This window comes from Excalfactoria chinensis, chromosome 11, assembly GCF_039878825.1.
Source record: "Excalfactoria chinensis isolate bCotChi1 chromosome 11, bCotChi1.hap2, whole genome shotgun sequence".
Lineage (NCBI taxonomy): Eukaryota > Metazoa > Chordata > Aves > Galliformes > Phasianidae > Excalfactoria > Excalfactoria chinensis.
In genome coordinates this window covers 16,353,748-16,377,754 of record NC_092835.1, presented here as the reverse complement: position 1 = coordinate 16,377,754, position 24,007 = coordinate 16,353,748, and the positions used below count along the sequence as shown (strand labels likewise).

Below are 24,007 nucleotides of genomic sequence, written 5' to 3'. Positions count from 1 at the left end.
CCCGCCCACTTCCGCCCCGCCCGACCGCATAGGCGCGGTGGCTGCAAGCGATTGGCGGCGAGGGTGGAGGGGGCGGACACGTGGGCCAATAGGAAGCGGCCTCGCGTGCGGCGCTGCGAGGGGCGGAGCGAGGAGGGGTCTGCGGCGTTCGGCGTCGCGTCGCCATAGTAACGCTGTACGGCCCCGGGCCGGGTGCGCCGCCGGGCCGCGCTGCGGTGTTGCGTTCAGCTCCACGTCCCGGCAGCCTGGCTGCCCTTGAGAACGTCCCCAGCTGAAGCTGTTCGCCCGCTGCTGGCCCGGCTGTGAGCTGTGCTCGGGTGGGGTGAGTGCTGGACGGTCCTGGGGCTGCCGAGCCTTCGGGCGGCCCTCACCGCCGTCCCCAGAGCGGTGGCCGTGGGGCGGGGCCTGGCTGCAGCCTCGGGGCTCCCGGCTGAAGGCGCTGAGCGCAGGGGCGCAGCTCAGAGCCGAGCCAGCGTGCGTCCTGCGAGCACTGAACTCAGCAGGCACCGAGCTGAAGGGCTCCGGGAGCCTCGGTCACTATCGCCTGCGTCAGCGCCGACCCCGGTGACAGCGGGATTATCCACGATGCCGCCGTGACCCCGCGCTGCCCGGCCGCCCCAGGGGGTCCCCCCCCCGTCCCCCCTCCCGGCCCGGCCCCCGTTGCTACAGCGACGTTGTCAGCGCGCTCCACTTCGCTCCGCGCCGACCCCGCCCCCGAGCCCCGCCTCGACCAATGGCGCCGCGCCGCTGGGCCGGCCTGCTGGTGACGTCATGGCCGGTGAAAATCCCCCGTGGCCGCGGGATCGGCGGTGCGGGCAGCATGGCCAAACTGCACCGCACGCCCGCGCGATCCGCCGAGCCCGTCATCGAGGTCAAGAGCAAGGTAAGCGGCGATGCCGGTGCTGATGCCGGTGCTGATGCCGGTGCTGATGCCGGTGCTGATGCCGGTGCCGATGCCGATGCTGATGCTGGTGCTGATGGTGCCCGCCCGCCCCGGCAGCACAGGTGGTGGCGGCAGCGCGCAGAGACATCCCGGCCGTGCGGGGCCCTGCTCCGCTCCCGGTGCCGCAGCGGCACAGCTCCGAGCGCCGCGCGGTGCCGGTACCGTAAAGAAGGGGCCGCCGGGCCGTCAGCCCGCCCTCTCGGCGCGGTGAAGGGCGCAGCGCCGGGAGCGCTCGGCAGGTGCACGGCGGGGGCGGCGCGGTCCCGGCGGTGCGGGCGGGCCGGGGGCAGCCGTTGCTTAGATGCGCACATCTGGGTTAGATGCCTGCCGCCAGGACGCGGACACAGCGGGGGGCTCCTCCGGCCAGATGTGCATCCCGACACCTCCTTTCTCCCCGGCGTGAGGGGGCAGCCAGATGTGTGCACACAGCCAGATGTGTGTGTGCATCCAGATGTGCCCCCCCAGCTGTGCTCTGCCAGCCCCCAGCCCTGCGCTCATCCAGATGTGCCTCCTCCAGATGTGCCCTGGGGACGCACCCCGTGTCCCCACGTGCCCCCTCCCCATCTCTGCCTGCGTGCCCCATTCATAACAGCTGGGATCCCGCTAACCCTCCTTCAGCTCTGACCACCTTTCCCTCCTTCCTTCTCCTCCTGCTCTGCAGTTCGATGCTGAGTTCCGTCGCTTTGCCATGAAACGTTCCAGCGCCGGCACCTTCCAGGACTTTTACCGCCTACTGCAGAACGTGCATCAGATCCCCTGCCTGGATGTGCTGCTGGGCTACACCGACGTGCACGGCGACCTGCTGCCCATCAACAACGACGACAACTACCACAAGGCTCTGTCCTCCGCCAACCCCCTGCTCAGGGTCATCATCCAGAAAAAGGGTCAGTGGTGGCCGGAGAAGGGCTGGGATCTATTGCTTGGGATACACAGGGTGAATGGCGGTCCCCGTGCTGGCCCTGTTCTTCTCTTTGTGCTGGGGGATGACTTGGGGTGAGGTGACACCACGAGCCACCCAGCCCGTGTGTTTCGCCTCTTGGAAGTCGCCTTTGCAGCCAGGCTGGTGTGGGCTCCATGCAGTGCAGCTTCCTTGTGCTGGGCTGCAAAATAGCTGTGATAGCAGCAGCCTGAGTGCAGCTGCATGGGATGGACCCTGAGCACTGTGGGGGCTTCAGCACAAGCCATTGGCCCAGGTCCCCAGGTGAGGGGTGATGTTGTGCTGCTGAGCCAGGTTCCCCGTGCTTTTGCATGGGTTTCCTCCAGGGCCACTCAAGCAGCTCCAAACCATCCCCTTCTGCACCAGGGCAGCAGCACAAGGCAGGATCCTGGCAGAGGGGCTGCAAGAGGGGCACATGGAGAGGCCAGGAGCGAGTCCTGCGTGAGTCATGGCTGATTTAGAATGGATCCAGGTCATTCCAGGGCTGGGCTGTAGTCAAACCAGTCCCCAGGTTAGTGAGGAACACAGGCAGAGCTTCATTCACACATTGGGTGCAGGGGGAGCATGCATGCAGTGTGTCCGGATGTGTGGCTTTTGGAGTCCCCGTGCAGTGGGTTTGAAAAGCAAAAGCCACAACATGTTGGCTCCCCATGCCACCACCCACACATAGACATAGACATCCCAGTGGTGCCCAGCTGGGGATGGGTGCTCAGCCCCAGGGCTGGGCTCGGGCTCACAGGGAGGGCAGGAAGATGCCTGGTGCATCCCCAAGGCGCTGAGCAGCACAGCCTGGCTGCCTCTCGCCCCCCAGAGAGCAGCCATGTGCTGAAATAGCTGTGGGAAAGCCTCCACCGCCCTTCCCAAAGCTAAAAATAAGGCAGGCGGTGAGTGCAGGGAGATATTTATAACCCAGGAGCCCTGGCAGGCCAGCTCGTACTGGGAGAAACCCCATGTCCCTGCAGTGCCATGGGCTCCCCCGTGCCCAGAGCAGGGTCTGATGCTGACAGGGAGCTCCTGCACTTGGCAGCCTCTTCCATGTGTAGAAAGCTGCCTTCCCTTTGCTGTGGCACCAGGGCCAGGCTTTCTCAGTGTCCTCCTGAGGTCGTTTTGGGACTGGGTGCTTTCTGTAGCGGTGGCAGAACACCTGCTGGTTCTGCAGGTTGGGCTCTGAGGATGCTGATAAGCCCCGTGCAGTGTTGGAGGGATGCAACGGCAACACAGCATCCAGATCTGAGCTCCTCCATGGAAAGGGGTGGAGAGAAACCAGCAAGAGCCCAGGGAATGCTCCTGGTCCCTAGGGGATGCAGTCAAGGGAGGGATGTGTGGGAGACAGCACTCAGTGAACAGCCCCAGAGCGGTTGGTTGGGGGGAATGGAGCCAGACCCTGCATAGCAGCGCCTGGAGGTGGAACGAGATGCTGGCAGAATGCATGGGTTGGGAGGTGGGGGCCATGGGGACACTGAGTGTGGCAGGGCTCTGTGGTCCTGACCTGGTCATTCTGCTCCAACAGGGATAAGGGATTGGGTCACGTGTGGGGAGCTGGCATGTGTGCCACAAACCAAGGCACAGCAGCGGCCCCCAGGCTGGCAGAGCCGGCAGCTCAAGCGTTAAACTGCAGAGCTTGGCTTAAAGTGTGATTAAGGCTGAATCACCGCCCGGATCCCACTAATCCCAGCCGTGTGTACACTGGGTAATCCCAGGAGATGGGCCCAGAGGAGACAGGAAGAGCCGGGGTGACGTTTGGTGGGGAAGGCTGGTGAGATCATGGCCGCCGCGCGGTGCTCGTGGTGCTGAGCCCTGTCTGACCGCATCCCCCTTCGCTCCCCGCAGCAGAATCGGACGCCGGCGTCTTCGCCTCCAACTCGTTGCAGAGGAAGAAGAAGGGTCTGCTGCGCCCCGCACACTGCCGGGCCAAACCTCACCTCCTGATCGGCATGCCACAGGACTTCCGACAGATCTCCTCCATCATCGACGTGGACATCCTGCCCGAGACGCATCGCCGCGTGCGGCTGCACAAGCACGGCTCCGACAAGCCGCTGGGCTTCTACATCCGCGACGGCGTCAGCGTGCGCGTGGCCCCGCAGGGCGTCGAGAAGGTGCCCGGCATCTTCATCTCCCGCCTGGTGAAGGGCGGCCTGGCGGAGAGCACGGGGCTGCTGGCGGTGAGCGATGAGATCCTGGAGGTCAACGGCATCGACGTGGCCGGCAAGTCTCTGGACCAGGTGACGGACATGATGGTGGCCAACAGCCACAACCTCATCATCACCGTCAAGCCGGCCAACCAGCGCAACAACGTCATCCGCAGCAGCAAAGCCTCGGGCAGCTCGGGGGTGTCCACGGACAGCACCCCCAGCCAGCAGACCCCCAGCCCGGCCTCGCAGTACCTCAGCAACTACAGCACAGCCGAGAGCGACGAGGAGGGCGACCTGGTCATCGAGAGCGATGGCGCGCCCCACTACGGCCCCATGGGCTGCCCCAATGGGGGCTCTGCTGATGGACCCCTCCCGCCCAGCCTGTCCCCGCACAGCTCGCAGGGCTCCCTGCAGTCACTGGGCAGCCACGATGGCAGCCCCGGCCGGGGCAGCGTGCAGGAGGATGGCACCCTTCTCACCCTATAGCCGGACTGCTTGTGGGCACCGTGGCGGTGGGGCCGAGCGGGGTTACCTCTGCCCTGTCCTTGCCCTGGAGCCTGCTCCTGCCAGGCACTGCCCATCTGAGCCCCTCACCTCCCTTCTTCCACCCACGTGGGTTTTTTAATTATTTTATTAAAACATGCATCATTAAGTAATATATTGCAATGGACAGTAAAACCTTTTCTAGAAAACACCCCCTTTGTCCATGGTTCGTGTCGCTGCAGGGGCCAGCAGTCTCCATCCGGGACAGCAAATGGGTTTGGTGCTGTGGGATGGGGCTGGTGTGTCCCTAACAGTTCTGCACACACGTACCTTTGCTGCTTTCCAGGTGAGCCCAGCAAGGCTAACTGCAGAGCTGTCCTGCAATACACGCTTAGAGCCCCCATGCCCAGGGCAAACAAACACAGGGTCCTGACGTGAGCCAGGCCCCAGACAGGCAGGAGGGAGATGCAGACAGCAAAGCTGGTTAGTCCAGGCTTGTTTATGGCAGGGAGTGCACCGCAGCAGGGCTGGGGCTGCTTGCAGCCCAGCAGCGATGCCCTGAGGACAGCCCCAAGGAGGTATGGGTCCATTTTCTGGCTGGTACCTTGCCTCCTCCAGCCCCAGAGCACTGGGAGCTTCCTCGGGGCCTGGCACCAGCGCTGTCCCCCAGCAGCCCCAGGGCACAGGATGAGGCTACAACGTCTCACCGCCCTGGTAAGCCCCAGATCCTGCCTTGGGATGGGGGAAAGCCTGCAGCAGTGCAGCTGCGTGCAGCGTTTGTCCCACGCAGTGTTGGTGGAGCAAGCTGGACAAGGTCATGAGCTGTGGATCTGGCTCTGCTCTGGGCAGCAGATGGACCAGAACCCTCCAGTGATGCCTTCTGGGCTGAATCTTCCCTTGCTCCACAAAGCAGGATCCCTACATAGAGCTGCTGACACACGATGGTACAAAGGCAGAGCTCACCTGCACAGTGGCACCTACCTGACTATGCTCTGTGCTCTGGTCACTTCAAGCCATCCCCAGTGGGGTCTCACAGCTCTCCTGGCTGCACCACACCAGCACTGCTGCTCTCTGCTGCCCACCACCGCCTTCCCCAGGTCCCGCTGAGTCCACCAGGACACATCAATGTGAGAAAACTACGCTTTATCGGAGCACATCCCACCCCACGGACAACAACAGCTTCTCCAGACACCTCACCAGATCCCCCTGCTTCCACCCCAGCCCTTCTCTGCGTGGGAAGCACCGGAGCTCTGTGCCTTTTGGCTGCTATTGAGCTCATGCAGCAGGATGGAGAGGACAGAGGCACCGGCTGCGTGCTTAGGATGGGTCAGCACAGAGCCCAGGGCGAAAGCCCTGTGTGCAGCGAAGCCTGCAGTGCCCAGAACGAGCTGCGCTGTGCGGGAAAGAAAAGGACAACCAAGTGCAGAGCAGCAGCATGGGGGAACCTCCTGCCAGTCAGTAGGAATGGGAAAATCAGAAGCCATGAGATCTGCGCCATCGATTCCGAGCAGACAGCTGATCTCTGTGAGAAGTCAACCAGCACGGGGACAACTGTTCTCCAAACTGCACAGCAGAGCCAAGTAGCTCCTCTCCCTCCAGGATGTGCCCTTGGGAGCAAGAGGTGCCAACTGCGTGTCGGTGCTGACACCATGGGGTCCTTGATCTGCCTTCCTCTCCTCCCCTCCTCCGGGATGCTCATGCAGAGCAGTGCACTGCTCGCAGCCCCACGGGCTCAGGAGTCCAGCTTGATGAAGACTTTGGGCCTGGAGAAAATTTTGAGGGCTTCTTCTATCTGGGAGAGCTTCCTTTCCAGCTCTACTCGCCTCTTCTGAATGCTCAGAGTGTCTGCACGCATCGGCAGCATCACCAGGTCCTTTATCAGCTGCTCCTGGCCTGGAAAACACAAAAAGCTGCATGAGAGGAAGAGAAATTCCCTTTTTTCCTAACATTATAACCCCACTGTTCAGCTGTTAAAATGGCAGCAGCATGAGAGCAGGGACCTGCAGAGAATACCCATCCCTGGATTAAAACCACAGCTGGAGGAGGAGGACCAAAGCCCCAGCTCTAAGGTACTCCTACTTTGAGCAAGGGTTGGACAGGAGACCCCCAGAGATCTCTTCCAACTACAGTATACATTTGAAGTACAATAGGAACCCTAATGCCAGGTCCCCTGGGCCAAGCCTGTTCCAGAAAGCCAGCCCTGTAGCCTCCAGGTCCCACCATGCCAAAGGATCGCTCTGTCCACACACACGGCTGATTACTGGAAGACCTCTGACTGTGCTCCCAAACTTCACCCTCCCTAATCCTGCCTATTTTCGAGCTAGAATCCTCAGTTCTTTTCCTCTTACTCTGCTTCAGATTGCTCAGCATCTCCAGCCGTTGGCCCTCGGGCATCATGGTGTGGCCGGGTGGCGTGTCGGGATCCGGCCGGCTTCGCAGCTGCTCCTCCATCTGCCTGCGCCATTGCTCCTTCCTCTCCAGCAGGCTGCAGGGCAGACAGAAACTGGTGTCGGCACCCCTGGCAGGAAGGGCTGCCCAAGAATGGAGCCCTGCTGGTCTCCATGTCACTGCCCGAAGACCACAGAGCCCCAGGCTGGCAGCACCCACACCCCTCCTGCTCCATGTGCCTTTGCTGCATTGGGAAGCACTTGGATTTAGCCCGTGTGCACGGGCTGGCCATCAGATCTTGTGTGCTGAAAGGCACTGAGCACATTGCATCACTGTATGGCAGCAAGCAAGGGAAGAGGAGACAAAACTCCTCACCAGCCCAGCTGCAACAGCCACAGCTTTGCAGCAAGCTTTGCATTTATTCCCCAGGCCACAGTACATTGCTCTGCTGGCACGTGGTGCCCTGGCCCCTCTGCTATACGTACTACTGGGGGACGTGGCCCTTCTGCTTGGCGTTGTACTCCTCCTGCTCCCTCTGCTTCTGTCCCAGCAGCTCATCCAGTGCCTGCAGGGAGTGGGAGCGCCGCAGAGGGGCCCGCTTGGCATTGCGGGCGTTGTGCTTGATGAAGTCAATGCTATTGCCCTCCACCTGCAACTGAAAGTAGAGAGAGGGAGGCAGCGGGAGCTGTGCGTGGCACACATGGGCAGCTGCTCTTATAAGCAGCAGAGTGAGCAGCTACGTGTGTGAGATGCTGAGCGGATGCACAAAGACAGACAGCACCTATGGCAACAGTTTGAGACAGCGGGCACCAACAGCCACAAAAACCCACAGCCTGCCTTCTTAAGCTGAGCCCATACATAGCATGCAAAGCAAAAGCAATGGGTGGCAGGGGGACAGAAAGCCCTGGGAGCACGCAGGCGGTGTGCAGCTCACCTTGGTTTCAGCACCCAGAGCCTGCAGAGCCTCAGTGCTGGCTGCTGCTTTCATGCCGGCAGGGCTTGGGGATGGTGATCTGCCCGGCCTGATCCCAGGGCCACAGCGAGAGTACGCCCGCAGGAACTTCACAGCCTCTGGGTGAGGAGGTGGGGAGCTCTCCTGGGAAAGGGGCAAGAATAAAACAGAGGGAGGGCTCAGCGGAGGGATGGTGGGGCCAAGAGAAACTCCCCGGTAAAGTCTGGGGGGGGTGAACCGCGAGCTCAGCCACGGGTTTCCATCAGACAACAACGTGCTTTTCTGCTGCGATTTGGCTGAAGTTCTGCACACAAACCACAGGCAGCAAAGACCAAACCAGATCGATGACAGCAACAAACCCACAGCTGGAAATGAACTCGGTGAAGAAGCACTAAAAGGAAGAAAAAAGACCCGCGATCCACGCAGACCACAAGTGGGCCAGAGTCCCTCTTTACCAAAGAAAACTGCAGGCACAGAAGCAGAGCACCATCAGATAACGCTATGGAGATACCCAACGGGGTAGGAGGCATCGTTAGAGGCAGTGGTCAGCTGCACAGCAAGGCGATGCTGGATGCTGCTGTTAAGGAAGCAGCTGCAACTGACAGAGATGGAGGAGAAAATCCTCCACGCCAGACTTCCAAGACTGAACAGAACCAACTCCACCTGTGAGCAGGAGCTCCACGCAACATGGAGATGCTTCGAAGGGAACACGTCAGCTCCAGGAGGGCCTCAGCAATGATTAAAGCAACGTGAGTCAGCCCCAGAGCCTCCGGATCCAAAGAGTGCAGTAAGACACCACGCAGTAACTGCGCAGAGAGAACACCCCCATCAGAACAAAACAGAACAAAAGGTGATCTCAATCATCCTCTGATCCTGAGGGTTTGTCAAACAAGAGCGTAGGCTTGGATTCATTGCTAAGGCACAGGTGGGCTGGCTCCTGCGTGTGGAAGGTCACAGGCACCAGCGAGCAGGTTGGTGGTGCACTAGAAAAGAGGGGCAAGGCTTCTGGAACCGCCTGGAAATCACCCTGCCAATCTTTGTAGCACCACCTTGTTGGCTCCGGGGACACAGGAGGAACCTGAAGCATCAGCTCAGCTATGAAGCAGCAAGGAGGGTGTTGCTTAAGTGGTGATGTCCAGCACATCACCCAGCTTCTTCAGCGTGCTCCTTGGTGCATTTTGGAAAGCCCCCAACAGATGCGTCATTTAAACACCAGGAAAGAAAAAACTATCCAGAGAAAGGAAAAGAAAGAAGCCAAAAGCAAAGCAAAACCTACAGGAGAGCAAACACCACTCGGAACAGAAACCGTGCCTGTTCCAGCTCAGTACACAGTTGGTAAAACCCAACTGCGTGTCCACAGGGTCCTGAGAGCTGGCACGAAGCCTGCAGCAGCATGAAGGTCGATCTCTTCTTATCTGCCCCAGTGCCATGCAGAAAGGGCCAGGACAAGGATCTGTGGGGCAGAACACCACCGCCTTATGGCACGAGCCCCAGACGTGGAAGGCTGAGAAGCCAGCTGGATGCACCTCGGGACAGGGATAAACTGAGGGCTGCTCTGCACCACGCCAAGAACTGCCCTCAGATTCCTACGACAGAAGGGCCAGGCAGGAGGCAGCGGGTAGAAGATGTGATGAGATTTTCTTCTTCTTCTGACCCGCCAGGAGAGTTGAAGAGCCCCCTGGGTACCCACCTGCAGTCTGGCCTTCACCTTGGACTCCACGCTCTCATATTTCTGGGATTTCCATAGAGCTTTCACAGGTTTGGGCTGGCTGCGCTCCTGGGCTCTCTCCCTCTCTTTGCACTTCTTCTGAATCTCCTTTATTCTCCTCACGTTTTCCTTCTCGTGGTCCTTGGACTCTTTCCCTGCGCAGCAAGGGGAGACGCAGCTTTCAGCCCTCAAACGCTGCCAGCAGACGTAGGCTTCTGGATCACAACACCAGAGCTGACAGCTCCATCTCCAAAGCCACCCGTGCAAACAGCAAGTCCTCCCCCCACCAAAGACCACACAATCTGTGCATTTCCCCCCCCACGCTGGGAAGGGCTGACCCTGTTTCTGGAAGACCTCAGCTGGTTCCCCTCCTGTTTTGGCACAGCGGTTGTGGCAACCACCATGCTGACACCATCCAGGGCCTGGGGCAACGCCAGGATACAAAGCCAATAAGAGCCAGGCAGCACTTACTCTTTGCTGGCAGACCCCCACCCAGAGAGAGCCCGTCGAGCTGCAGCAGGAGGCCGAGCGTCCCCTTCTGCCCCTTCTCCAAGAAGTCCTTCCCGCTGGGGCGGATGCGAGGGGCTGGTTGGGGCCGGTGGGCACTGCTCAAAGCACGGGCTGAGCTGGGAGCCGAATCCGTGGGGTGAGAGGTCAAACCCAACCGCTGAGCATTGCCTTCCAGCCTCCCTCGAGCTACCGAGAAAGAAAGGAACAAAAAGCAGGTTGGCACGATCTGCTGCTTTCTTCAAGGGAGCGATGCCAAAGGTCCCCCCTGCAGCTCTACCTCATGTTTTCCCTTCTTATAACCTTCAGGATCGTCATCAGCACCCGAGGACTCACCTGAGAAAGGGCGTCTGTAATAGTCTGGGAAGAGCGTAGGGTCTGGAGGAATGGGCCCAGAAATCTTGGATGGCCCTTCACACATTCTGCTGTCTCTGCAATGGAAACCGAGCAGCAGTGAGGGGTGAACTAAACACAGCTCACAGAGCCACTGCAGAGCTAATGTCAGAGAGCTCAGACTCAGCTGCAGGGACAACCTGCAAGTAGGAAATAACCCCAAATGGACTCCATGGCTGCCCACGGCTGTGGGTGCCCATCCCTGCAGGTGCCCCAGGCTATGGATGGACCCTGGGCAGCCTGAGCTGGGAAGCAGCCAGCCTACAGCAGGGCTTGGGGCTGGGTGGGCTTTGAGGTCCATTCTAACCATGCTGTGCTTTCATGTAGGTGAAGCAAAGGATCCAGCAGCACCATCCCTACTGCAGGACTAACCAGCACTGAGCCTCAATGTCTGCCCACACCTTCAGCACAGAAAATCCTGGGTCTGCAATGCCAACAGAGACAGCCCTACGGGAAGAGCCCCTCTTAGGATCCTCAGCATGCCAGCACTGACAGGACACGGCATCTCCCATTTCATTTAGAAACCAATAAACAACCAGTGCCAGGCTGAGCGAGCCTGACTCATAGCAACTAATGCACTGCCGTCTTCCCTGTTCAATTACCCTTGTTGACATGAGACCCATTAGCAAAAAGCTATTATTCATCTCCCAGACACAACTGCAGAGGCAATGCAAGCAGTGCTGAGCACTGCACGCCGGCAGGGATGGCCGGAGGCTCCTTTGTACCCATCCAGCCTGCAAAGGCTACTCCTGAAATGCTTCAGACCGAGTCTCAGGCTGCAGTAAAAGAGCACCGTTCTCTTCTTATTTCATCTCCTTTAAAATGGATGGAGCTAAGGCAGAACGGGCTCTCTTATACCGAGAACAAAAGCATCCTCCAAGAGATGACTCCAGGATAGTTACTGGCCTCGAGACTCACATCTGATCTCGATCTGAACTCTCTTCCAACGCCAGTAATTTAGGTGCAAAATGACAGAGTGAAAGCAGGCCCTGTACCAGAGCAGGCAATTAGAGTAGGGGGGGGTTGGAGGAGGAAAGGCAGGCTGATGGGAGGTGGGGGATGGAAGGCTTCTCCTGTACCTGAACACGGGGCCCATCCCACGTCCCAGTGGCACCCTGCCCTGCTGCAGGCAATTTGCAGATGACACCCACACCCTGATTTACAAGTCACGCCGCCTCTGGCTTTGGATCTCACAAGATCACACAGCTTTTATGATGACAGCGCTTTGCCTATCTGGGTGCTCGCAGCAAACCCTCCCCATGTGGGACAACAGCCCCCAGCACCCCCAGCATCATCATCTGGCCTTAGGATGAAGCAGCCAAACCTTCAGCTCCCAAGAGCAGGCTTTCCAGGCGGCTGCTTTGCTCCCGTGCAGTGGGACAGCAGGGCTGGAGGAGAAGCTGAGGGCTCCCCGTGCCAGCAGGGATGAGCAGACTGCATCCCACCCAGCTGCAACTCCACGCAGGGACCAGAGATGCACCGGCCAAGCAGAAGGGGAGCAGCAGGAGCACGTGGCTACAGGAGGAGCCAGGCCAGCCCTTCCGGCTGGGACCTAATACGCACCCAGGAAAGCATCTCTAAAGCTGTGTTAGAAACCTAAGCATCAAAAGCATCTGTTGCCGGCAGCGAGATGCCACGGCCTCGCAGCTCAAGCAAACAGATGGACGTGAGCAGCTCCTGCTCAGCCCAGGGCCGGGCTGCAGAGGGGGGCAGGGAAGCTGAGCTGCACGCAGGACGCACCTCCGGCCGTACCTCTTCCAGCAGAGCTCGGTGCCACCCACCGGAGCTGCGTGCCCGGCCGGGGAGCTGCGACCTCATGCGGAGTTGGAGCTTCGTTGTTCGGCTTTGTGCTGCTACCAGCCCGGTTCTGTAAAAAGCACGGGGGGAACAAAGACATAAATGAACCCATCTCTGGATAAGCTGCAGTAAGAGCTGCAGTAAGAGCTGCAATAAGAGCCGCGATCGGCAGAGCGAGACATCCGGGGCCAAGCAAAGGGCTCGTGGCAATTGGGCCGTTGGCTCCCTCCCTACCGTTATGGGCGGAAGCAACCGGGTCAGAACCGCAGCGGGGGGATGGATTGGGTTGGGATGGGATGGGATGGGGGAGGGAGGCAGCCTGCCGGGCTCCGGCCGCACCGCACGCACCCCGCGGAGCCGCCGCGCTCCGGGCAACCGCCGCTTCCGCCGGGGGGATGGTGGGGCTGTGCCGGGATGGTGGGGCTGTGCCGGGCCGAGCCCCGCCTGCAGGGCGGTGTGGGCATGTGATGGGCGGCTGGGCTCCTCCCGGCCGGACTTAATGCTGCGCTGTTGCTGCGTTCCCCCGGTAACGGCCCTCCCCGGTACGTCCCGCAGGCTCCTCCCAGCCGCTGCCGAAGCCCGGCGCTGCTCCATGTCCGCCCCCCCGCAGGACGCAAAGTAAGCCGGCACGACCCCTTCGGGAGCCGACTTCGTGCCGCACGGAGCGCCGTGCATCAGCTGAGCCGCACGGTGCAGAGCTGGCCCTGCCCTGCAGCCCATCCCTGTCCCGCAGGACCCACCTGCACGTGTTGCAGCACCCCGACCTGCAGCACCCCGACCTGCAGCACCCCGATCTGCAGCACGCTGCTGCTGAGGGCGATGCCAACCCCGCAGCCGAGCCGCAGGAAAAGAGCAAGAAGAGGAAAAGCACGAGCAGCACGCAGCCGTGCAAAAAGGTCCCACCTCGGGACGCGCTGGGTGAGCATCCATAGGGAACAGCCGTCGTGCTGCCCAGCCTGAGCTCCGTCATCTTTCAGCTCCCTTCCAGCCTAAACCATCCTGTGATTCCCTCCAGGCCGGCTGCCACGTCTGCGCCCCTTGTATCAGTACATCAACCTCAGCACGGAGCTGATGTGCCCAGCAGGAGGGGAAGGGGAAGGCAGGCAGCAGGTAGGACAGCTGCTCCGGGGCTGGAGAGAGAGAACTCCAACAAGGTGCAGTGAGCACGCTGGGTGGTTGGAAGCCCCTCTGAGGAGGTGCAGGGCCAGGCACAGGGCACTCTGTGCCAACCAGGCCAGCAAGGAGGGGAATGGCTTGCCAGCAGGTCATGGCAATGGGGAGGGACCAGAGCTGTGCAGGATGCTGTGGCTCAGCCCCTCAGAGATGGAGGCTTTGCCCTCGTGTGTGCCACTCTGGGTGCTCCCAGAGGCCCCAACCTGCCCACTGCAGGCACAAAGGAGGTCTCCCAATTCAGCTTCAAAACAGATCCAGCACCAGCAGGAATGAAGTTGGAGAGAGTCAGTGTGAATGAAGGCAGGGACTCTTCCAGGTGAGCTCAGGAGACATTATCTCACCTGCTTTCCGTAGCACACAGACACCACCGACAAGAGATGCTCAGAGCTACAGCAGGAGCAGCAATCCTCTACCTGGAAAGCGTTGCAGGAAGATGCAGAACTTCCACTGGTGCACCTGGTGGGAACAGCGTGTGATTTACACCCATCTGCTTGCTTCCTTCAGCCCACAGCCAATGAGTGCTCAGAGCCAAGGACCAGCCGAGCTCCCCCCCTTTAAAACAGCACATCATGTACACTTGTTCCTGTCAGACTTTGAAACTATGTTGAAAGGAAATAAATACCTGCAAGTAAATATCTCATTTAGAGACTGAGCAAAGAATGGTCCTAGCAAACCCAGGAGGTCCTTAGCCTGCATCTTCATTCATCACAACAGTCAGTGTGGGAGGCCCACGATACACAGGGGATCTCTGGGACCAGTGAGTCCAGAACAGCTTTAGAGCAAGAGAAAAAGCAAAGGGGTGGGGATAGCTCTGTAAGCAAAGGGAGCCGCCAGCCTCTTCTCACCAAGGGGGAAAGCAAGTCCCGTCACAAGATCCATCTCCTACTTGGTCACACCAGGCCCCAGCGCTGTTCAGCCCCGTGGATGGAGGTTTGGGCTCAGCCGCATCACACACAGGCACCCAGCTGCATGAAGAACGCCCTTAACAACCCAGATACTTTTATTTATTTCGGTAGAAAACAAGTCAGATAGTTTTCAGGAACAGCGCTTTGCATGTTAACATACATAAATACACGGGGTTACCGTTTTAGTGGGAAATGCATTAAAAAAAGCTTTCAAGTAGACAAACGTAGTAAAATTGTACTGTCCCTTCCACGTACCTGCCCCAGGGAGAAAGCCTTCCCTATGTGAACAGACTACCAACAAACCACGAGCTGCAGGAGGGCAGGCAGGACCACAGGGCTGATCTCCAGTGTTTGAGGTTCAAGGCAGACTCTACAGCCATCAGCGTGTGTAGTGTGACAGCTTCCCAGCCAGCACACAGGAGAGCTGCGAGAGGTAGGCAAGACCTCCTTACCTCCACCATCACACACGTGGAAGGTTAAGGTTTTACAGCTTCGTCGGCAGCGACATCCTGAGCTTCATCTGCCTGGGAGGAGTTCAGGAAGTCAGAGAAGCGAGGAGGTGGCCCTGCAGGCACAGCCCTGGTGCTGCCAGGCAGTAAACACAACTGGACATGGAGCTTATGCAGAAGGGCTGCTGGACGCAGTCGGGGTCACGAGAAGGAACAACGTCTGCAGGTATGGGGAGATAAGCACAAAGCGTCACAGATTTCCCCACCACCGTCGCTGTGGGTCTCACAGCACCTTTAAATAACATACTGGTTTAAATGACTTGGAAAGACGTCTGCTGTACGCAGAAAGCCAACGGCAGATCCTTGTTCTACAGACTGGATCCTGTTCCTTCTGGTCTTTGTCCTATGGCAGTTCAGAGGTGCGTCACGTCCACAAACCCTTTAATAAAGTATCACCGAGGAGTAAAACTAAATCAGACTCCAAGAGAGGAGGCAAAGGCGCCTGAGCAACAGATGCTCCGTCATCCCTCTCTCCTCACTCTCACTTTAGGACTGTTAAAACAAGAGGGGCCGCGGTCCCTCTCCAAGCCATGCAGTGGCACAGACCCCACACTTCACTATGAGTGCAAATGGCAATTCAAGTTTTCCTAAGACTCCAAGACAAGAAATAAACACCTGCAAAACCGGAACGTCTTAAATCAAACCTGTTTCCATCTGAGTGTGGCGTTATTTTACAGGCTTTAAAAAACAAACAACAAACCAACAACAAGAAACTCCGATTATTAAATAGGAATCTTAAAAACTCGAGAGGATTTTTAGAGCTGCAGCTGGAAGCATTCAATGTCCCATCTGCCCAAAGCAGAGATGCTCATAGGTTATTCCTTTGCAGCGCCTCGCACAGGTTTTGGTTGGCATCTGGTTCCTCTGTCATGACCTCCACAGCCTCCCACTCCCCCGACCTGCTGGATTTCTTAATGGCCTCCACTACGCTCTGCATGTACAAGCCATCCTCAAAGGAAGCAGCCATGGAGACGGGCTGGTGATCCCATGTCCGGCGATCTTCCTGCTCTTGGAAAGACTGCCGCAGCGCTTGCACCATGTACACCATTCCCTTCAGGTAGAGCAGCGGGATGTCTTTAAAGCCCTTGTCCAAAAGGCCTTTGCTGACAGTCAGAGAGTCGCTAAGCAGCAGCTCTTCTTGCAGGGCCGTGTTCTTCTGCCCATACAAGTCCGTGCCGCGCGCTACGAGGCGGCCGCTGGACCCCACCACCATCACCTCATGCACGAACGATCCGGGCATGTTGAAGTTGAGAGTCACAGTGCAACACACACCTTCGCTCATCAGCATCTGGAAAAAGCAGAAGTCGTCGCTGGTGACGTGCCGGATCCCGCTTATGTCCGTGTTCTGCTTCACAAATGTCTTGAGCAGGCCGTGGACCTTCTGCGCCCTCCTGCCGACGAGGTGGCTCAGCAGGTCGATGATGTATGTGCCCATGGTGTGCAAACCGCCTCCCCCCATCAGCTCGTCGCAGATCCAGCTGTACTTGTGGCTGAGCAGGCTCCCCCCGTAGACCCGCACGTCGCAGATCATCACGTTGCCCACGTAGTGCTCCTCTATCAGCTGCTTCATCTTCACAAAGGCAGGCAAGAAACGGAGGACGTTGCCGACGATGCTCATCAGCTTGGGGTAATACCTGGCGGCTGTGACCATCCTGAAGGCGTCCACGGAAGTAGCAGCTTTCTCACAGATCACGTTCTTCCCTATTCCTGCAACACAAAGGCCAAGAAACGGCATAGCACACGCGAGCAAGAAACACTGACGAGCCCCCAGAGTTGCCAGGAAGCTGCAGTTTGTAGGCTTTCAAAAGCAAAGGGAACTCAAATAGGAACGCTAAGACTCCGAGTGCTTCCAAGATGCTTTCGTTGCAGAGCTGACAAACACCCACAGAGCTCCAGATACAGAGAGAGGATTTTTACACCATGGCAGATGAACTCCGACAGCTCTTTATGCCGTTTAAGTGCCGCAGCCATAAAATCATGTGAATGGCTGTGCAGCCAGAGGACGAAAATCATCACGGAGATAAATGAGCGGAGGGGAGGTTTGATTTTGTGTTTTACCATCACGATGAATTTATTAATGGGCTCATAGAAATTGAAGGAACACAAAACTTAACAGAAGGGAGGTCTAGGTTAAGTGGTAGGAAAGAAGCTGTAACTCAGAGGGTGGTGACGCACTGGAACAGGCTGCCCAGAGAGCTGTGGGTTCCCCATCGCTGGAGGCATTCAAGGCCAGCTTGGATGGAGCTCTGGGCAGCCTGAGCTAGGATTAAAACAACACCTGGTCCCTTCCAACAGGCGTACTGGGAAGGGGTGGGGAGCTGGAGGCACACACAAGGTGCCCCACACAGCCATCATGGCAGCCATCCTACCACAGCCCTCAGCATCTTCCCCACACACAGCTCAGAGCAAACCCCTCACTGCAGCCCACTGAGGCCCTTCTGAGACAACAGAGAGTTGTCAGGTACTCCCTGAGACCTCTCTTATATTTGTCCTTAATCCAGCATCAGGCTGGTCTAATGAAACCCACACCCCGGCTTTATTCCTCTTAGCACAAGTTATAACGTTGACTCCAACCACTACAGCCATCTACCTTCTGTAAATACACCCGTGTACACCTGTACACCTTCTGTACATACACCCGTGTACACCTGTACACCTTCTGTACATACACCCGTGCCATCAGATGGAAACCCCAGCCTCGATTTCCCTCAGTAACGCACCCAAGGCTGCACCCAGATGTCCAAGGAAACCACTGCTGGAGCAGCAGAGCATTGCTGTGCCCATTGTACGACACTGGGAGCATCCGAGGAGCCTTCACAAACAAGCAGCTGTTGGTTAGCAGCCTCTCAACAAATGGAAGCTCATTCCAAAACACATTCCTTCGTGTCACGTCTTGTTTGCATGCGGTTTGGAACGACCTCTGTGCTGCTGGTCACAGAGATGGGAAGCACAACATGCAAAGAGCACAGCACGCTTGTTTAGCCTGTTTCAAGAACAGGAAACGTGTGTTTGTCCCAGGACAGAGCAGTGATAAGAGCCCTTTCTGCCTCCTTCCTCCATGGTTAACATATCCACTCTACAATCTGCAGGGACTCCACAAAACCAGGAGGCCAATTAACCTCCTTCGGAAGGTTCCTTAAGCAATGTAAATCAAGAGAGGCAAGTGCAAAGTTCCACTGCAGCCACCCCAGGAAGCAGCAGGAGGCTGGGCTGCACACTGGGCTCCCTATGTGAAGCATTACCCATCCTGGAGAGATTCTGCTGCTCTGCCTGCTGAGCCTCACATCACACACCACCGTCCCCTCAGCCTGAACTCGGCCCCAGGCTCACCTCGCATTGAGGTGCATGCATTTCAGCTGGGGGACATCCACCACAAAGCTGCCATTTGAGTTCCTCTGAGATCAAAAGAAGCACAGATTTTAGCAGAGCTTCTCGCTTTACCTGTTATGGAGATAAACCATAAGATTACTCTCATCTTCATTCGAATAACGCTCTGGGCTTTGATCTGGTGCACAAAATCAGTCCAGGCTTACTCCTTTACCCCTACCACACCAGGGCCGTACCTAGGCTTGTTTACAAACGCCTGTCAGTAATTAACTTATGCAAACAAATAGCACAGCCTGGAAGCTACTAAAACACCAATCTATTATCATCAACCATTGGCAGCCAAGCCTCTCCTCATGACAAACACCACTGTGTTGATCTGAACGCTCAGAGAAAACACACTCACCATCTGCCCATCCTCATTTCGTGCTCCCCCAGTGCACTGAATCACAGCCAGCAGCTACCCAACACTGCCTGAGGGCGTGCAAAGTGATAGAGCAAATCAGCCTTCCCTATTTCAATCGCAGATTGGGTGGGCAGTGATAGGACAAGGGGGAATGGCTTTAAAGTGAGCCAGGGGAGGTTTAGGTTGGGGATTAGGAGGGAGTTTTTCACACAGAGGGTGGTGACGCACTGAACAGGTTGCCCAAGGAGGCTGTGGATGCCCCATCCCTGCAGGCATTCAAGGCCAGGATGGATGTGGCTCTGGGCAGCCTGGGCTGCTGGTTGGTGACCTGCACACAGCAGGGGTTGGAGCTGGGTGATCTTGGAGGTGCTTTTGAAGCCAGGCCATTCTGGGGTATGACTCAAAGAGCAGCAGTGCTTTGTACAGAAACAAATACACCCAAACCCTAAGTTAACACCTCTGCACTCTGAAGCAGCATTGGGGCAACCACCCGAGCTACAATTATCTCGCTAAAACGCGCCGTAAGAGCAATAAAGCCCGGATTTCTGGTCTAAGCCTAAAGACGAGAAAAGGTACCTAAAGCCTTCACTGCGATCTGCCGAGTGAGCGGCGGGGGGATATGGATGCAGACCAGATCCACGTCCTGGTGCAGCAGGACATCGTCGGTGCGGCTGGTGTAGAAGGCGATGCTCATTTCCTGGGCCAGCTGCTTCGCTTCTTCTTCCGTCTTTCCCCACAGAGCCTCCACGTTGAAGCCCTCGGCTCGCAGTAAAGGGATGAGGAGGCGGGCGGTGCTGCCGGCCCCGAACACCCCCACGCCGGGCAGCTTCATCCTGCCGGGCTCAGGGCCGGGGGGCGCCGCGGGCCTGCGAGGGAACGCTCGGCTGCTCTGCCCTCTGCCTCATCCGCGGCCCCTGCGGGATGGAAAGCGACACGGGTCAGCGCCGGCCGCGGGCACAGCGAGGAACGCGCTGCCTCCATCCCGCGGTCCCCTCCATCCCCCCTTACCCGCCGCGGGGGCGCGGAGCTCCCCGCCCGCTCCGCCTCCGCCCAGCGCATCTCGGGGCCGGGCGCGCTCCCGCGGCGGCGGCCGCTCGCTCCCGGCGCGGCCGACCCCGCGCAAGCGCAGACGCGGAAGGGCGCTCCGCTTGTTTGGACCGCGCGTGCCCGTGGCCGCAGCCTCAGCAAATGGCGGCGCCCGAAGAGGCTTCCGAGTCTGGGGAAGGCGTGGCCAATCACGAGGCGGATCAAGGAAAAGAGGCGGGATTTCTGCAGACGGACGGAGCCGACAGCCAATCGGAGGGCAGCCCCTGTTCTTAAAGGGCCACGCGTGGCTGCCTGCTCTCATACCCCAGAACGGCCGGGGTCGAAAAGGCCCATAACACTGACCCAGCTCCAACCCGCTGTGTGCGGGGACACCAACAAACAGCGAGGAAAGCAGAACTCGTGGGTTGAGGTAGAAACCCTTTACTAAGGCAAAAGGAAGAGAGAATAGATACATAGATATATCATATGGGTGCTGTTGGACTAACTTGATTTCCTCGTACAAGGCCATCGGGTGCACGGGCTGAAGCTGGGTGCTGTTAACCCTTTGGGCGCTGGTTCCTTCCAGAGCAAACACCCAGCACAGAGCTGGCAAGAAGTACAACGAGGTGGGTGAGCAGCCGGCTCCATGCTGGGCTCAGAGGGCAGATGGGCTTCCATCAGGCTGCTGGCCAGTCACTGGTGGACTCTGGCTGTACCTATGCTGGACCCCTCCAAAGCAAACATGGCTTTGTATCCTTGCTTGTCATGGTTCAAGCGTGTGGATCAGAGCAGAGCCAAACCCAGCAGAGCAGGTGCTGCATCTGGACGCAGTGAGGAAATCAAGATGGCCGCTGCAGGGCTCTGCCAGCACATCCATCACCCGATGCACCTGACGAGAGCTTTTCAAGGCTGTGGCAGCCACGTCGCAAGCTGCTCATCCCTCCCATCTCACTGACAGACCTTCCCTTTGCAGAGCAGCGTGGCCACCCTCAGCTCTTTTGCAGCGGCTTTATTTCCGTGTACACCACCTCCGAGGCTGCAGGTACCGAACCTGCCTTGTCAAAGATCAGCTTTGCATACGTCACATCTTCGGCCTGAGATGCCGGGGGAGGCTGCAGAGGAAGACAAAGGTGAGCGGAGCCTTTGGCTTCTCTGTTCTGCACTGCCCAGGGACTGACACGAGTTATTTCCCACTGTGCAGGAGGGCCTGGCTTGGCACAGAGGTTTCTGAAGCTCCAGTGCCCTTTCAGTTGGCATTCACTTTGCCAGTGTGCTTTTTGTTGGAGGGGGGGACACGGCACATGAAAAGCTCTGGCTGCCTTACCGTGCTGAGCTGATTCACCTCTGCTGCGTGCTTGCTTTCAGGAGTTCCTAAAGAAAAGATAACATTGAGTGCAGTTACGTTTAATGCAGAAAACACCTGCACGGACAGGGGTTTCCCACTGCTTCTTTCACCCAAGAAGCCCATAGAGAAGATGCTCCCCAGCTCCCACAGCAGCACAGCCCAGGCTCAGCCTTACCTTTAGCATTCCTTTGTTTTCTTCTGCACAGGCACACCAAAATACAGAGCAGGAAGAGAAGAGTCACGACCACTAAGCTGGGGATGCCGTACGTGTAGGCGATGGCTATGAGATCTGAGGAGCAAAGGAACGTGTGTGAGCTGCTGTCCCCACAGCAGGCTCCAGGTTTGGGCTCCAGCTCCGTCCTGGAGCCGTGGTTGCTCACCTTTATGCATCTGAGGCTCACGGGTTGGAGACATCTCAGGGTCAGGGCCTGGAAGCAGGGACAGGTGTGAGCACCCAGACAGAGGCAGTGGCACCCACAGGGAGAAGCAGTGTCACTTACTGGGAGCCATCCCTTGGCTGGCATTTTCAGTGCCTGTGAAGCTGCTGCTTGACACATTACACATGGTGGCCTCTGCGCTGGCTGCATTCTTGCAGTACCCAGAGGGGTAACCATGAAGCTCTGGAAATGTCCACCACCTCACGAGCATGGTCTCATTCTCTGGCTGGACCATGAACCTACACAGCACGATGGCTGAGGTTTTTGGCTGGCTACGAAACCCTGCAGGAAACAAACCAGCACGTGGCTGCACCTTGCAGCAGATTTATCCCCCCAGCACGCACTGCCCACAAAACAGACATGAAATAACTGTGCCCCCCTCCAGCAGCTGCCACTCATGAGCCTCTGAGCTGCAGTCACATCCCACCCACCTCACACAGCCCATCTCTGGCTCACCCCTTCCATAGGTATAAGTAGCCTTGCAGCTTTTGCATGGGCAGTTCTTTCTTCTAACATCCACGCAGTATGGGATCTTCATATTGCATGTGTAGTTTCCAGCATGCTTTTCATTTATGCTCGTAAAGGTGAGGTTGTAAGAACCATTTTTCTCTTGTAGATGAGTCTCCGTGTCTTCCTCTACCATCTTCCCCTCCTTCTTTTTGTTCAGGGTGCTACACCACACCAGCTCCGTGTCAGGGCTGTCTGGCATACAGTGGAGGGTGAGATTTGACCCTATGGACACATCGATGCCGTGCTGAGACTGGTGAGGCAGTTCTGCAGAAAAAGAAGCACGGAGGTTGTGTTTGTGCCGTGAAACACCCACATCCTCCTTGCGGAGCACTGAGGATGGCAGCCCCAGGCAGCAGGCTTACTCCTGCCCCAGCCTGTTTGATGTCCCGGTGGCTGGGCACAGGCAGTGGTGAAGGTACTGGTGCCTACAGGGAGTTAAAAGCTGCAGGAGGAGCACAGGGCAGGCAGAAAAGCAGAGGCAGCTTTGTCCCAAACCTCCTGCAGGTGCGTTATAGCTGCATAGATGGAAGAGCTCAAAGAGACAGCAAGTGCCCTGCAGGCAGCCTTGGAAGGGCCGGTGCTGCAGCGCTGCGATCCTTCCACACTCCCAACAGAGCTGAGAGCAGATGCACCCAGCTGCCCACAGGTCCCCAGGCAGCAGCAGTGCCCCACTCTACCCCCCCGCCTCCCCAGGCAGGATGAGGGCACAGCACTTGCACTTACCAGTGGATGGCCATGCAAGGAGCAGCAGGGAAAGGATGCCCTTCAGCACCGGGATGCTCATGGCTCCTTCCTTGGCCACTGCTCCAGAAGACCTCCAGCATCCAAATCACGTGCAGTGAAGGGGTGGAGGCTGCATCCTCCCAGCACCAGTGCAGGCAGTTCCTGTTTCACGCTGCAGCTCACCCTCTGCTTGGGTTCCTGAAGTGAGCTTCAACCCAGTTTTATCCCCTGGCTCCGTTGCTTGATAACATCTTTGATCTTGTCTCAGCCCAGGGCTCTGACACAGTCACACCACAGCCCACCACATGTGCTGCTGGTTCCACCCCACTGCTCCCAGTCCCTCGCACAGATGCACCGGTGAAGTGCACACCCCATGGGCACCGGAGGAAGGACTTCCCCATTCCCCTCACCCAGAGCCCTTTCTGAGCAGGGGACAGATCCAGCAGAGGAAGTGCTGCTCCAGCTGGCCATGGTCTTTGTTAACGTGCTGCCATCAGACATGGCCCTGTGGGAGCAGTGCTCACTCTGCTCCCTCTTACCCTCCTCCCAAGTGCCATTTGCTGCCATTTAGTTTCACATCAGCATCCTATATCAGGTAGTCTTGCCAGAACTACCTGTCCCTTCTCATCTTTCTTCTGTAAGACACTGAATATTGTCCCAACACCGCATCCATCAAGCTGACACAAGCAACAAGTTGTCCTGCTGGGCACCGAGTTGGCCACAAGCAAGCAGTGTGCCCCAGCTGCCAAGAAGGCCCATAGTGCCCTGCATTAGGAGCATTGGCAGCAGGTTGAGGTGACTTTAAATACACAAAAAGAGAACTGGCCCTAAAATGGAGCCCTGTGGAGCCCCACACCAGTGAGCGGTCACCAGCCTGATGGAACCCCATGTGTTGTAACCCTTCAGATCTGACCCATCCGCTCACCCTTCTCATTGCAAAATAACAGGTCCTGCAATGACATCTTAGTACCCTGGGAGTTAAAACTGAGGAGGACCGCAGAAGGTTCCCTGCTTGTGCAACTGCATCAAACACCAGAGGAAGGCAGAGGAGGCTCAGCCTGTTGCTTCACCAGGAGGAAGAACCGCAACGATGTGACCTGGGGGAAGCAGAGGTGTTCAGGTGTGCCTCTATCTCACACCTGAGTGTGGTGGGGTCGGGCACAAAAGGGGCACACAGGAGCAAGCCAGAACCAGGGAAAACCCCAATAAAGAAGCAAGCCAGATGTGGAGTCACTTACCATGACAACATGAGGAACTGGCTGAGATAATCTCTTGAAATCTCAAGGGCTTTGGCAAGAGCAAGCAGGAAATGTGGGGATCTGCCTTTGTAGATTGAGGAGTTTAAAATCCGGAACCGAGCCTCAGAATTTCAAGTTCTCAGAAAGATGTCATCAGACTGGACACATCAC

At 57.8% G+C, this 24,007-nt stretch overlaps 4 protein-coding genes across 11 annotated transcripts; 1 reads left to right on the top strand and 3 right to left on the bottom strand.

Annotated features, from left to right (window-relative positions):
* Positions 1-129: 129 nt before the first annotated feature.
* PARD6A (par-6 family cell polarity regulator alpha) lies at positions 130-4,700 on the top strand. 2 transcript variants are annotated; one of them, XM_072346518.1, is made up of 3 exons: positions 130-883; positions 1,605-1,827; positions 3,714-4,700. In XM_072346518.1, the coding sequence occupies exons 1-3, from the start codon at positions 734-736 to the stop codon at positions 4,496-4,498; spliced, it is 1,158 nt and encodes a 385-aa protein (XP_072202619.1). In that variant the 5' UTR covers positions 130-733; the 3' UTR covers positions 4,499-4,700. The 2 variants fall into 2 exon arrangements, with proteins under 2 accessions (XP_072202619.1, XP_072202618.1); XM_072346517.1 differs by having other exon boundaries at positions 3,711-4,640.
* Positions 4,701-5,625: 925 nt separating this feature from the next.
* ENKD1 (enkurin domain containing 1) lies at positions 5,626-13,972 on the bottom strand. 6 transcript variants are annotated; one of them, XM_072346523.1, is made up of 9 exons: positions 13,755-13,972; positions 12,196-12,310; positions 10,387-10,481; positions 10,015-10,239; positions 9,526-9,698; positions 7,818-7,979; positions 7,369-7,538; positions 6,844-6,980; positions 5,626-6,388 (listed from the first exon to the last, which is right to left on the bottom strand). In XM_072346523.1, exons 3-9 carry the CDS (start codon positions 10,469-10,471, stop codon positions 6,228-6,230), a joined length of 1,113 nt encoding a protein of 370 aa, XP_072202624.1. In that variant the 5' UTR covers positions 10,472-10,481; positions 12,196-12,310; positions 13,755-13,972; the 3' UTR covers positions 5,626-6,227. The 6 variants fall into 6 exon arrangements, with proteins under 6 accessions (XP_072202624.1, XP_072202622.1, XP_072202625.1 ...); XM_072346521.1 differs by lacking the exon at positions 13,755-13,972 and adding an exon at positions 12,981-13,269; XM_072346524.1 differs by lacking the exon at positions 13,755-13,972 and adding an exon at positions 13,144-13,269.
* A 1,484-nt stretch (positions 13,973-15,456) lies between these two features.
* GFOD2 (Gfo/Idh/MocA-like oxidoreductase domain containing 2) lies at positions 15,457-19,723 on the bottom strand. The gene is made up of 3 exons (XM_072346519.1): positions 19,566-19,723; positions 19,134-19,471; positions 15,457-16,534 (listed from the first exon to the last, which is right to left on the bottom strand). Exons 2-3 carry the CDS (start codon positions 19,387-19,389, stop codon positions 15,636-15,638), a joined length of 1,155 nt encoding a protein of 384 aa, XP_072202620.1. The 5' UTR covers positions 19,390-19,471; positions 19,566-19,723; the 3' UTR covers positions 15,457-15,635.
* A 168-nt stretch (positions 19,724-19,891) lies between these two features.
* Positions 19,892-23,411, bottom strand: LOC140257307 (uncharacterized). 2 transcript variants are annotated; one of them, XM_072346529.1, is made up of 8 exons: positions 22,599-23,411; positions 21,822-22,139; positions 21,429-21,647; positions 21,309-21,356; positions 21,104-21,217; positions 20,908-20,954; positions 20,544-20,695; positions 19,892-20,404 (listed from the first exon to the last, which is right to left on the bottom strand). In XM_072346529.1, exons 1-7 carry the CDS (start codon positions 22,657-22,659, stop codon positions 20,573-20,575), a joined length of 930 nt encoding a protein of 309 aa, XP_072202630.1. In that variant the 5' UTR covers positions 22,660-23,411; the 3' UTR covers positions 19,892-20,404; positions 20,544-20,572. The 2 variants fall into 2 exon arrangements, with proteins under 2 accessions (XP_072202630.1, XP_072202629.1); XM_072346528.1 differs by having other exon boundaries at positions 19,892-20,695.
* Between the last annotated feature and the right edge of the window lie 596 nt (positions 23,412-24,007).